Here is a 14,374-nt window from a genome sequence, read left to right as displayed (position 1 = left end):
GAAGTCAGTTGCAAATGACAAATGTTTCAAATGTTGGGCATTACTATGCTAACAGAATATTGATCAAAACTGAATTCTGCTCGGGCTCATGCAGTGCCAATGTCTGAAGAAAAGCTCCCAGAGGATGTCGATTTTTTCCACCCCCTTTTGGTGCAATTTCACTAATTTTTGAATGTAACTTGCCAATTTTGAAACAATTTATAAGCAATACCAGATGCAACCTAATCAGTTCAAGAACAATTTAACAGCAGCGGCTTCAAAAGAAAACTTAGGATGCCGCCGCAGAAATGAAGTCAATGAAAGATAGACCTCAGAATGCTGTAACGCAAGGGCAGGCATAATCTAACAGCGTCAAACTGTGAAGGGCGATTGTAATCGGACACCAGAAATTGCACACATGGGAGATGCTACTTTTCCCACATGATAGTCTGATAATAGAAAACTGCAGCATCTGCAAACGCGAGGTAAATTAATCATCTGCTTTATTGTGACCTTTTGCATTTTAATTCCATACAAGGTATTATCTGAATAAATTGACAATTTTGCACCTTTGATAACCCTTTATAGGACCCCATGATGCTGACAAGCAAGTCAGTGCCCCATTCACACTTTTGAATAAATTAAAATCACATCCACATTTGCCGTATACGTTGGGATTAAATATAAAAATGGTTGATGTCAAGTTAATGAATTAGAAAACTCTAAATTACCATTTATACATCGCCACATGGTGGCGACAGTCGCGAGAATTAGCTCATGTTATTGATATTTCAGTTCTTGCTCAATAACTAATTTAATCGTTACTCTGTCGGTACAGATATTTGAAGGGAAGTAAAACTGAAACGTTAGCATCTATTAAGTGAGAAGAAAACTGCAATCCCCTTCCGTATGAACTCCTACAAACAAGCTTTGAACAGCCCTACTAATGAGGAAACAACGTTCCGCGTGGCAATCTATTTAATAGCCAATATAAAGCCATCCTTGCCAGGGTACGAAGTTTAAAGAAAAAGGCAAACCAGGGGATGCCAATTGTAGTTACTAAACAGTAGAAGGGAATACAAATTGCACAAGTCAAATCATTAAACATGCAACAGTCCCAAGTCTTTGATTAACAGCACAGACCATAACCACCAAAGCAACAATTAGAGTGAATGGAGTTTATTTTCGACGTTTTCTGAGAACAAGTACGTGTCATCCTCACCGAGATTTAATACCAAATCAGCACTGCACAATCTGCGCCCCATCAAATAACCATTCTAGCAAGTACACTCAACATTTTCCAGTTCTAGGGCTTAATGTTAAGCTAATTTACTTCAATAATATTCATTTAAATAACCTATTCCAACTATTTACAACATCAAAATGAACAGTACGTTCACATTGCCAAATCTAACTCCACAAGAGGGAAAAGAAGTCCCATAAAGTGGACGTTTTCAGGAAGGAACAGGAGTGAGGTTCACAACATGCCAACTGAACATTGAAACTCAAGTCAAAACCATTCAATTGCTTTGGACCAGGTTTACAGTTTGGATCCTAGTTCTATTCACAGGTAGCTCAGTAAATGGCTCACTCTTTTAAAGAGATGAATCCCTTACAATAATGGCAAACTAGGATGATAAACATAACTTAGTGTTTTGTCACAATCAACCAGTGGATGAAGGCTTGACTATGAAAACTGTCATCTAATTGGTTATGTTGACAAATTCAGAAAAGAAAATGCAAAAAGGCCAGGAAGGTATGAATGAAGGAGATGAAATGTTTCAAAATGATTCCATCCATACACTGAAATATACTGATATGAATTAAGAATTTAAGTAACTTGCTCTTATTATGCAGAAATAGTAATATTTAGAAGTCAAGGAGTTAAGTACTTCTGTCCAGTTTGCCAAATCACAATCCATTCTTGGGAAAAAAAAATACAGCTGTTTGATTTACTTACAGGAATATCTGTGCAATACCTTAGTGTAATTACTTTAGTTTTAGAGTATGAAAGTCTTTCTCCAGATCTCTTCAGTTTTACTTAATACATCAAATGTAAATACTTGCACAACAAAAAGGGTAAATTTATTAATTTTAGCTACCACAACACTTATACAAGGAACAGGCTTGTTGGACCAAATTATAACATCCGTTTTTACAAATTTTAGTCAGTGCCAAGATGAGGGATTTAAATTTTTTTAATTTTTGCATGAGCATTGCCATTATTCCTTGGGAAACTGCAAAACTAAAGTTCTTTCTGCTGAGCCAGACAAATTGTCCCTTTACTTGCAGGTTCCTCCAATTGGAGCATTAGCTGTTGCATTAGTGTCATTTTTACCCTATTAAAACCACCATTTATTATGGCCTGAGATACTCAATCATGACATTTGAAGCAGAATGTTCAGGTGACAGGACAGTATACCACTCAGTCGTATACAAATACATATTGTCATTAAAACAATTTTGAGAGAGTGGAAGTTTTCAGTTATTTGAAAGATGCAACCATGTTAAATTTGTGGGATTGTATAGCTTTCAACAGACAAGTATTTGATTATGTACAAAAATAGAATCTACATTCCCAGAACTTCACCCACTGAAATTGTTTAACCGGACTGCTAATAATGCAAAGATGATACATTTCCACAAAACTAAGGCAAAAAATAATCAGAGGCTGAGTTATCAAGCTGCTGAAATAATCCAGATGAACACCAGCTTAAAATTAGCTGGGATGAAGTTTACAAAATTGATATGCTAAAGAATGAGAAAATATATAATTGTCAAACTAGAAGGTGGAGGGCACTTAAAAATCAATTGTGCACAATTATTTTGAAGGTTAAGAACACCAGTTTTGAGTCAAAATTTCCAAACCAGTGCATTACTGATGGTGACTTTCTACACTATGGTCAGATTTCAACACTGACAATATGGAAGGCTCATTATTTTAACATGGATACATCACAGGGGTTGTATGCAGTCTCAAACAAATCAAATAAAAATTGAATTCAGACATGCTAAACTAATAAAGGGCAAAAGACTGCAAACAACATTTTTCGTACCAAGCCACACCATTTGTGGACGGAATAGGAGTGCTGTGACTGGAATATCCTGCTTGAGACACAAAAGCTTATAAGCTCAGGTGTCTGTGGTGTTACCTGGTCTGGATCTTTCACATCCAGAAGTAATATCACTGAAGCAACATTCCGTATGAAGTTGCAGCTGGTTAATTTAACACTTCTAAAAATTATTGTATTTCATAAATAACATTTCCTTTTGATCAGGACTTTGAGGTATGCTTTGTTTTAAAATTATTTGCAGAAGGATTCTAAGGATTATAATTGATGTTATATGCAAAATTTACATAACAGAAGCACCAAAGTCCATTATTCATAGTCAGCAAATCATTCACGCCCATGTATTTCCATTCTGCACAACCTCTAGGCAGACTCCATCTAGATTCTTTCTAGGGCCACTGTGTAGACATTAAGCTCAACAATTCAGAAAAAAGGTAAAAGTCAAGATCGTCCTGATCAACTATGGTTGTCCAAAGTTTATGTTTTGTGTAAGTAATGGTTTAGCGATTGGAAAATTCAGTTTTCAAATTATAAATGTAATCCAACTTTTCAGAAATGAAGAGCATCCTACGTGGATTTTAGAATAACTTACACCCACATACAACACTGGCAGTATTAAAGATATTGAATACAGCCCAGTGAAATAATGATTCTGTACAGGTCACAATAATCCAGCCCTACAGCAACTTCAGTTTAGAGAATGAAATCAATCAAGTTTTACGTTCCTAACTTTCAGTGCAGAATGAATACACCATGCCAAACAGCTCAAACTGTTTCAGCGATTGCTTATTTACTTACAGCAGTTTAATCAGATTCAAATTGTTTACATTAAAGACCTGTAGAAACCCAGAATTGGCCAGTGATCCCGTCAAATAAATAACATGAACACACTTAGTAAATAAACCATTCTATTATCCCATTTTATAGTCATTAACAGCTACCATACATATTTCAGAAGATATAATTTTTGTTTCTCTTTCAAAGATGCTGCAGTGTTAGTCTCCTCCAGGGAGGTGAAGGCTCTTGATTTGTAAGGCAAGCTGCTTGCATAGTAGTCAACATCATGGTGGGTTTCTGCACCAGGTGAAAAATCCTCAATGTTTTGACAATTTCATCTGATGGTACTGTTCTGTACAACACCAATGCTGAGGGCTTGACAATATGTACATGAACAAAGCCCTCTGGCACCCTAGAAAAAATAGGGTTAAAGGCAATTGCTGTAGGTACAGGCAGATTGAGTCCATTTTATAGGTATCAGTTCATCAGCTCACAGAACTATCACCTTCACCATCTCGTTCAAATTCATCAGTGATTTCATCTGTGTTCCCTGAGTCACTACTTGCTGCAGAACTGAATGATGGAGATTTTCTGTTGGGTTGGGAAGAGGAGCAGGGGAAGAAATAGGGAAGAGAAACAGAAATTTCAAATTAAGTCAACTCAACACAAAATCAGGCAATAATGAGATCATAGTCTTAAAGCACAAAAGAGGCCACTTGCCCCAGCATTTGAAAATAAACTAGAACCTACTCCTGTGCAATTTACGTCCCCCCTCCCCACCCCGTTCAAATATAATCCAATTTCCTTTTGAGAGCTTCTACTGAATCAGCTTCCACTAGCTACTCAGACAAAACATTCAGAATTTCTAATGGTGATTCATGCACAATTTGACTAAACAGTACAGTAGTTTAAGACAGATGCCACGAATTGCAAGTCTGTAGAATTTGTTTTGGTTGATTTATGTTGCGGTGCTCCTTAGATCCCACAAACACTATCATAAATTTCCCTCCTCATTATTTTTAGTTGCTTGAACAATTTAAACAGTGGAATCTCATTTTTGGGTGGTTAAATTTAAATCATTTGGAAAGAGTCAAATATAATTTTTTTTTTCTTCAAAAAAAAGTTATTGAACTCCAAACATTAACTGTTTGGAGATACAGATACAAATGCTGGCAGGCCTATGTCTTTCTTTTCCCCCCCGCACACTTTGTATTTTCAGATCTCCAGCATCTGCAATGCTTTGCTTCAGCACCCCCCGCCCCCCCCCCGCCCTTTCTTGTGCTTTTTCTCCCTGAATCCAATTTTCTGTCTATTCTTCTTTCTGTACTTGATAGAATTAATTAATTCTATTCCTCAGCTGTTTTTTGTTTTGTCCACCCCTTTGATTCTTGAATGTCATTGTTTATAAGTGATTTTGCTCTTGCAAAATATTCACACTGGCATACACGTTAAAACACCACTCGGTACAGCTCTAAAAACAGACACAGCAATCTAGGAATCAGGAAGCTGGCTCAAGTAAACATGTAACATTTCTTCTTACCTCCCTCCTGATTGTTTAATGAGCCGCCGACAGGTTTCCATTTGCACATCGAGGCCACGCTTCATGCTGCACATTTCCATGTATTCATGGAGGTGGCGGTTCATATCGCTTTTGGCACTGGTCAACTCCAGCTAAAGCAAAAGAAAAATGCAAATGAGTGAAGTGCAGTGAGTGGGTAGTTGCGAAAGAAGAGATAACTCAAGCATTGAGAGAGAAGTCGACAGTGGCACAGCAAGTGGATACAAAGCACACAATTACTGTTCAGAAATGATTTAATATCAGGTCATGTCTAATGCAAACTGAACAAGATCTCACCTCTATTTGGTCAATGGTTTCCTGATACTCCTTTTCTCTAGTTTTGAAGAGCGATTCAGTTTCTTTGATAACGGTTTCCAAAGTTTCATCCTTTGAGTAAAACAGTAGTACATTTTAACTACTCCAATATCTATAAATATGAAAAATACCCTGTAGAAAGCAAACATACACTCTGTGCCCCAGTATTTGAGACCAGATTAGACAAACATTGACAAGTTACCCTTCATGAAGATTGAGATCAGCATGATCAACATAAACAACTCACTTAGAAACTGACACCTGCAAGAAAATATGCTTCTGAACGGACAATTGTGATTGGGTGGTGGTTATTGATTGTGTGACATCGTCTGTATACAAACTGAGATTTAGTGCTGAGACTGAAAAGTGACAGGAGCTCATTTAGGATAAAAATGCTTCCCCTATCTACAACCTAACAATTCTGCCACTCTGTTCAGAGATACCTGAACCATTGGGAAGGACACATTTTGTACTAGGAGTCTAAGGAATCAAGCACCAATGAAGATGGAATGACATGACCCATAACTGGCAGTGTTACACCACTCAGATACAGATATCATGGGAGTACAGGCTAGTACTTACTGTAATCTCCACACATTGTGCCATCCAGGTGTCCTGGAGGGGGGAGGGAAAAGAAAAATCAGAAGCTGGGTAAATAGAGGCCTGATTATTCAGTTCACTAACGGTCATGAACACAACCTCTGGGAGGTGGGAGGTGTAGGTCATTACTATCGCTCATCTGAGAAGTCAGCAATGAGCAACATTGCATATTATGCAAGGAGTCAAGAAACAAAATTATACAACTTGCTCATTAGGGAAATAAACGATTTGAGTTAATCACCTAGAAGTATTGGATCAGAGGCATAAATGGTCACCACCAAGATTTAAGGGTAAAGGAGGGCCGGGGCAAGGAGGGCAACACTAAGCTCTTTTCTGTATTTTAGAGGGGAAAACTATTTATTTTGAAGTCACCTATGGTTCCACTGAGATCTTAACCATGAGAACATATTGCCTTCATTCAATCAAAATCTGTGTCAGACAATGTGTTCAAGGCAAAGAATTCCATAATGAACAACACCTAAATAACATGGAACTGAGGACCAGAGATTTTTTTTTAAAAGAAAGAATGTTCATAGCTTGACAGATTCCATTAATTGCACCATTCCAGTATACACTGAATTATTCACTTATGGACATGAGTACCTCAGTTGGAGGCTCCACAATGGTTGTGTACTCAGCAAAATCTTCCCAAAGCAGTAGAGTTTCTTCATTTTCTTCCCAGCTCAAACTGTCACAGTCATCCTCAAAGTCAAATGTCTCCCGACTGGGAAGAAGCATACAAAATATTCAAATAAAACAAAGCACTGGTTGTTGGAAATCTCAAACAAAAGCAACGTGCAGGAGAAACTCAGCATGGCTGGCAGCAACTGCAGAGAGAACAGAGTTAATGTTTTGAATACAGTGATGCTTCATCAAAACTATTATGAAGGCAGGCCACTGGACTTGGAATGCTAACTGTTTTTCTCTCTACAGATACTGCCAAGTCTTGATGACTTTTACACATACACAAACTATGGTAGAGGGAATATATATATCTCTCTACCATAGTTTGTGTTTCTCATTTTCTCTCTCCTAAAGTCATCAAGGAATCAATGCAAGCAGAGATAATGTGTAAAGCAGAAAACTACATTTAGCATCATAAAGCTCTGACACTTAAGGTGAACTAGTGTTTAAGGAAACAAAAGGGAGACAATTCAGTAGTACTAAATTTCAAACATGCCCAATAGGAGTGAGAAAATGCATGGGAACAGTATAATAGAAAGAAACAGAAGAAAAACATAAAATATATTCAAAAGGGATAGTTTTTGATTTTTGTTAATTTATGCCTCAAAAATGATATGGGCAGAATTACAGAATAAGTAAGTTTAGCTGAGAAGGTTGTGAAAGTACGTACAATTTAGGAAGCTGTCCCCTAAAAAGAAGTGACAATGAACTGTAAGCCAGTGCATGACTTATTTAATATTGTATTTTTCATTTTGAATCATGCAACAGTTTTTCTCGCTTTCATATTAACAAATGTAAACTGGTTGTGGAAGAATTTGTTGTATGGAGTGTGTCTTGTGGTGGTGGGAAAGAACATCAGAAGAAATATGGTATGCTGACTGAAGAACTGCATTTTGATCTGAGAACAGGAAGCCAGGATGGGAAATTTGGTCAAGACACAGACTTGCAAAAATCAACCAGAGTTTGCAAATTGATTTTAGCCTTGAGAGAAAGTGGCCTTGTTGTGTATGATCATAAAAATGCCTCCTTCACTCCAGCACCAACAAATTGATAAGCTTGTCTGAAATAACATATCGGACAAACCGCCTGTGTTGTTAAAGCATAGCATGAGATCAGAGCCAAGGGAAAGGAAAGCTTTTAAAAGAACAATGATGTGACTAAAAACAACAAAATAGGCCAAAAACACAGTCATACTGAGACAGCAGTATAAAGAAAGACTTTGAAAAAGACTAGTTACTGTAGTGGCTCGAATGGTTTTGTCAGTTACTCTAAGATGTGCTTAGAGATCTGTCAACAGATCAACCCCAAGCTATATCCCAGCTCATGGGATGTCTTAGCAACCTGTGCCCTTGAGTGTAAATACTATTGCTTAAATAAAAGCAAAATACTGCAGATGGGTGGAGATCTGAAGAAATTCAAAGGACAGTCATTGGACTCAAAACATCACCTTTGTTTCTCTCTGCACAGATGCTGTTGGATTTGGAGTTTTTCCAGCACTTGATCTTTATTTAATTACCAAGCATGGTACCATAAATATTTAGCAGGACAATATCCAAGTTGTTGTAAGCCATTGATATCTAAGCCAGAACATTTACTCCAAACAAAGGGGTCTTACAGAATAAGAGAATTGTAAATATACACTGAAGAATATCAAAAAGCAATCAGCTCTCCAAAAAGATATTTGGAGGAATATAGTTGAAAACAAAGCAGAAGTATAGGAAAGGTTTACTGATGCATTTTAGTGAACTTCATGTAGCTTTGTATTTTCATATTTTTAAAAACGGAATTAGAATGCTCAGGCTGCTATGATGGGGTTTAAATTCAGTCCGGATTATTAATTCAGGAAAATAACTACTTCATCAATGAATTCCAAATTTTAAAAAGATTATCATCATTTTTTGGCGGTAGTTGAAAGGGATGTATTCAAACCGGTTTAAAGCAAAATTATTTCAATGATGGAGCAAGGATGGGATTCAAAGTGGAGTCCCTGGATGATTAAAGATGATTAAAGCTTAAAATGAGAAAATAGAGCCTTATGACAATTTATGCTATGTAATATGGTAGAGAACAAAATTGAATACATAAGGCATTGAGATATTAAAAAAAATAGGGAGGACAAACTGAACTGATTAGGATCCAATATAAAGAGCGGAATCCAAAATTACACTAGGTACAACGATTAAAATTATAGATAAAGAAAGGATGGGCTGAAGGACTGACAATTGGATTCTTCCGTATGTAGAGAAATGACTGATGATCTAAACAAGTACTTTGCATCTGTTTTCAATAGGAAAGAGAATGCTGCCAATACGGTAAATAAGGCATCAATATAAAACTACATAAAGAGGCTTTACTTAAAAGGTTGATGATCTGCAAAGTAGAAAAATCAATTGATCCAGATAGTGCTCTAGGGTTACCAAGGGAAGGGTGAACACTACAGAATATTTTGCCATAAATTTTCTTTGGATATAGCACACAACCAAAAGAGTCAAAGTTTTGCAAACACAAACAAAGAGAGAGGGAATGGGATGAACCTTGCAGATACATGGACCATTCAGCCTAATGTACCAGTGGCAAAACTTTAGAACTCAAACATTTGGGGCAAAATTAATGTGAAAAAGTGGCTCATAAGTTAAAAGAAGCATGGATTTATTAAAAGAAAATTGTGTTCGACTGACTTCATCACTACTTTGAAAAGCTAATCAAGGTCGATGAGAGATTGTCACGAGAGAGAGTTTTCAAAGCATTTGACACAAAGTTGATGCAAAATTCAATCCTAAAGGATTGAAGAAACAGTGGCAACAAATACAAAATGGATTAAAGCAGACAATGGTGATGAACTACTGATTCTAGGAGTGGAGGACATATATAATGCTGTCTTCAGGGGTCAGTGTTAAAATCCTTGCTCTTTGATATGTTTTAATCTGGCTTTGTGTGTACTTCACAAGGCATAATTTCAATGTTTGATGCCACAAAACCTGGAAAGAAGGATGATAACAGACTCCAGCAGAACAGAGACTGTAAAATGGACAGTTGCATGGCAGATTAAATTTAACACAAAGGTGAAGGAGTGCAGTTTGGCAAGATGAATGGTGTTTGTGGTATGTAGCAGTTGACTTAGTCAGTCCAACTTGCTGTGGTAAATGCACATTATGTTTGTTATGGCCAAGAACTTCAAATAACGATAGTTGACACTATAAATTTATTCCCATAATTTAGCTGACCAGGATTACGTCCTACTCCTACTGCCAGCCATTGCCATATATGGGAATTATTTGCAGGTGATAGCCTGTTTGGCTACATTTTGAGTACACCTTTCTTGGCCATTAAGTCCTGGGATGGGTCTTGAACCTAGAACATTTGACTCAAAGGCAGGACAGTTACCAACTGCACTACAAGATGTCCTTTAGGATGAGTTGGGACGGCAATATGAACTAAATGGTAGAATATAGGGAAACAGGACATTTGGCTTTAACATGACAGAATATAAAGAAAGGAAGTTATGCGAAAACCTTTATAAAAGCCTGGTTAGGTCCTGGCTGAAATCTTGCAGCAGAAGCTGGACTCAGCTTTGAATCATAGCTTTGAGAGAGGCTGAGTACAGAGGAGATTACTAGACTGGTACAAGGCATATAGGCATTCAAAAGTGTAGAGAAAGACTAAAGAATGTAACATGTTGATCTCAGTACACGCAAAGCTGGATAGATATTTCACAGATTTTGAAAATCAAGATCAAAGGTTGAACAAGTTGGACTGTTCTCGTTGGAGAGAAGGCAGTTGAGAGATTTGATGATTTCAGAATCATCAGTGTAAATAGGAAGAAGCTATTCTCACTCAAAGGAAGAACAAGAGGGCACAGATTTAAAGTGGCGTGCAAAGGAAGCAAAGGTGATGCAAGAAAAAGACTTGTACAGAACAAGCAGTTAAGAGTATAGAATGCACTGTCTGGAAACGTGGTGGAGGCAGGTTCAGCTGAGGCACTCAAGAGGACATTGGATGATTATTTTGATAGAAATGGTGTGCAGGGATTTGGGGAAAAGGTAAGAGATTTGCACTAGGAAACAGAACTAGTGCAAGGATGATAGACTGAATGGCTTCCTTCTGCGTCCGTAACAATTCTGTGATTCTGTGAAGAGTTTCGACAGAGTATATAAAGTAAATTCATGGCAAGATTTAAAACAAATTTTCCTCAATTGACTGTGTGTCACCAATTCAGTTGGCAGCAAAAAGATTGAAGTTAATTCACTGAATAGAAAAAGACAAATGTCAATTCCCTTTCCGCTGATAAAAGCATAGCATCTCCATCTTGCAGTGCTGGTTGTATTTCAAATAGAATTTTTAAGAGTGTAGCATTAATGATGCATTTAGGGTGTAACCATTATCTTTCTGTACATCTATAAATACAGCCTGCCCACAATGCAATCTAAAACAGTGCTATGGAATTAAAATTAATTGAATTCATGAGACTTTAAAGTACCCACAAATGATGTTCCTCTTAACCACTTTTCCCACATTATTAATACAAGATCAATAGGAAAACCATTGTTATTAGCTGTATAATACAAACTAGTTTTGTACAATATGACCAGACTCCTTTACTTACAGTTGATTGAGCATTCGTTTCATTTCATCAGTAATATTGAGAGATGTGCTAACATCATCATCAGAATGTCGTGTGGTATCGCCATCAGTTTCTGAGCTCTCATCATCACATGTTGGCTTTTTCTCTTTCTTTTTGCTGACAGTTGTCACCTTAAGAACAGAACAAAGTTAAAAAGCTGGATTTAAAATGGTAGTTTCTAGCAAGTACAGGAGCAGCAAAATAAAACAAGATTAACATAGGTTTGGAGAAATCATGTGTATGAGACAGGATTTTTGATATCCGTGGCATTAGAGCCAGCTCTGAGGTAGGACTCAAGGTAGCCCATTGTATAGGACTGCACAGGACATTGACCATTGTCTTGTGGAAATTTGACAACTGCTGCGGAAGACGGCTTATACTAATTCCAAAAATATATTTCCCTCCCCACCCCTATCTGTGTTCCACAGAGGCCATTCACTCCACGACTCCCTAGTTAGGTCCATGTACTCCCACCAACCCACCCTCTACACCCAGCATCTTCCCCTGCGACCGCACAAGGTGTAGAACCTGCACCCACACCTCCCCATTCACCTGCATCCAAGGCCCTAAATGATCATTTCAAATCCGGTGGAGATCTTCCTGCACAACCACTCACCTCATTTATTGCATCCATTGCTCTCGATGTGGTCTCCTCTACATTGGGGAGACAGAACACCAATGCGTGGAGCAGTTCAGGGAACATCTCTGGTTCGCATGCACTAAACAACCCCACCGCCTTGTAACAGACCACTTCAACTCCCTCTCACACACACCCAAGGACATGCAAATCCTGGGCTTTCTCCACTGCCAAATTAAAGCTACCCACCAACTGGAGGAAGAACACCTCACCTTTCACCTTGGGACTCTACAACCATATTCTCCAACTCGGAACTGCACTCTTGACGTGTCCATCTTCCTTCCCACCTATCTGCTCCACCCTCCCCACTTACCTCTCACAATTACATCCCACATGCATCCACCTATCACCATCCCACCTACCATCCCCCCTTAGCACCACGCCCCCCTCCCCCATCCACATTCCTGATGAAGGGCTTATGCTCAAAACATCAACTTTCCTACTCCTCTGATGCTGCTTGACCTGCTTTGCTTTTCCAGCACACACCTTTTGACTTATTCTAATGGATATGAAATTAGAATGTGTACAAAATCACTTCCTTTGTAAAGGCTATAGGGAAAGGGCACATTAATGAAACAATGAGATAAACACAGCCACCACCACTGCAATGGTTCTGTGATTAATGAATCTGGGGCTGAAACAGACAATTAAATCAGTTTTCAATTTTTAAAAAATTGTCAACAATTTGAAATAATTTGATTTTTTTATTTACATGAGAAAGTGTTTATTATATTACCAATTAATTCCCTCTGAACTCCAAATGAAATTCAGAATCGTAGAACTTGTATATAACAGGTGATCCAGTTTTAGGTTTTATCCATTACCTTGTAGATTAGTTCATGAAAAGACGATGCCCAAGCAGACAGCCTAGCTGAAACAGGGAGCTTAAACCCCAGAGAGCTAGAATCTTCAGTCACTGTCTGGCATGAAATGCATTAATCTGCAAATTGTCAATATCAAAATCCTTTATCTCTTTATCTCCATGCACATTAATTGAATTACAACAGTTGTTTCCTTTCACCTGGAACATTTTGCTCATGTCCTCAGAGTTTCGCTGCTGTGCCACATCACAGAGCTTGGCAGTGATATCAATCCTCCGGCAGATATCCATATCTACTTTCATAGCTTTCTCTTGAATCTTGGTATCCAAGTCAGACATTTGCTGCAGTAGAACAGAAAGCAACTTTATCATGGGTTTTCTGAACTATTTTTCCTCTTGGATTAGGTGAAATAAAATAAAACGCTCACAAACTGATTTCTTCCAATCCACAAGATATAAAATCAAAACATGGTCTCATCCCATTAAGTCTGACCTGCCATTCGATCATGGCCAAAATGTTTCTCAACCCCATTCTCCTGCCTTCCTGTAAATCTTGGACACCTTACTAATCAAGGTCCGATCTTAAAGAACTCCAAAGACCTCTGTGGCAATGAGTTCTATCAATTAACCACCCACTGGCTGAAGAAATTCCTCCTTATTTCAGTTCTAAAGGATCATTCCTTCACTGAGGTTGTGCCCTTGGGTCCTAGTCTCTCCTACCAGTAGAAACATCTTCTCCATCTTCTATCCAGGGCTCTCAGTAATTCATCTCACCTTTTTAAACTCCATTGATTATGGACGCAGAGTCCTCAACTGCTTCGCATATGACAAGTCCTTTCATCCCTGGGATAACGTTTGTAAACTTCCTCAAAGAATTCTAATAGATTTATCAGGTATGACCTCTCCTTGATGAAGTCATGCTGACTCAGCCCTAATTTACCACACACTCCCAAAAACTCAACAATCTCGTCCTTAATAATTGACTTAAAATCTTACCAATGATGAGGTCAGGTTAACTGGCCTCTCGTTTCCTGTTTTCTGCCTCCCTCTCTTAAACAAGAGTGTCACATTAGCCATTTCCCAGAGCTCTGGGACCCTCCCTAACTCCAGTGATTCCTGAAAGATCATCCCCATCAATGGCCCTACAATCTTAACTGTCTCCTTCAAAGCTAGGAAGTAGCCCAATCAGTCCGGGTGATTTATCTGCCTTCACACCTTTAATTACTCCAGCATCTTCTCCTTAGCGATGGCCACTACACTCAAATCTGTCCCAACTCCCTTAAGGTTCTGGTGTGTAGGTGTCTCCCACTGT

The 14,374-nt window shown here is 38.2% G+C and overlaps 1 protein-coding gene across 5 annotated transcripts in view; it reads right to left on the bottom strand.

The window, feature by feature from the left end:
- Positions 1-465: 465 nt before the first annotated feature.
- The window catches only part of iffo2b (intermediate filament family orphan 2b), a 40,904-nt gene continuing 26,995 nt past the window's right edge, over positions 466-14,374 (bottom strand). For 3 of the 5 annotated variants that reach the window (XM_072586464.1, XM_072586465.1, XM_072586467.1), the window contains exons 4-10: positions 13,264-13,404; positions 11,588-11,736; positions 6,904-7,024; positions 6,283-6,315; positions 5,683-5,772; positions 5,368-5,498; positions 466-4,418 (exon numbers count right to left, since the gene is read on the bottom strand). In XM_072586464.1, coding sequence (XP_072442565.1) covers positions 4,313-4,418; positions 5,368-5,498; positions 5,683-5,772; positions 6,283-6,315; positions 6,904-7,024; positions 11,588-11,736; positions 13,264-13,404 — 771 coding nt within the window. In that variant the 3' untranslated portion in view covers positions 466-4,312. The remainder of the gene's footprint in view (positions 4,419-5,367; positions 5,499-5,682; positions 5,773-6,282; positions 6,316-6,903; positions 7,025-11,587; positions 11,737-13,263; positions 13,405-14,374) is intronic. The other 2 variants (XM_072586466.1, XM_072586468.1) reach the window with 1 other exon arrangement.

The sequence above is a fragment of the Chiloscyllium punctatum genome, chromosome 16 (assembly GCF_047496795.1).
Source record: "Chiloscyllium punctatum isolate Juve2018m chromosome 16, sChiPun1.3, whole genome shotgun sequence".
Lineage (NCBI taxonomy): Eukaryota > Metazoa > Chordata > Chondrichthyes > Orectolobiformes > Hemiscylliidae > Chiloscyllium > Chiloscyllium punctatum.
The sequence above is the reverse complement of the archived record's forward strand: the minus strand, read 5'-3'. Positions and strand labels throughout refer to the sequence as shown.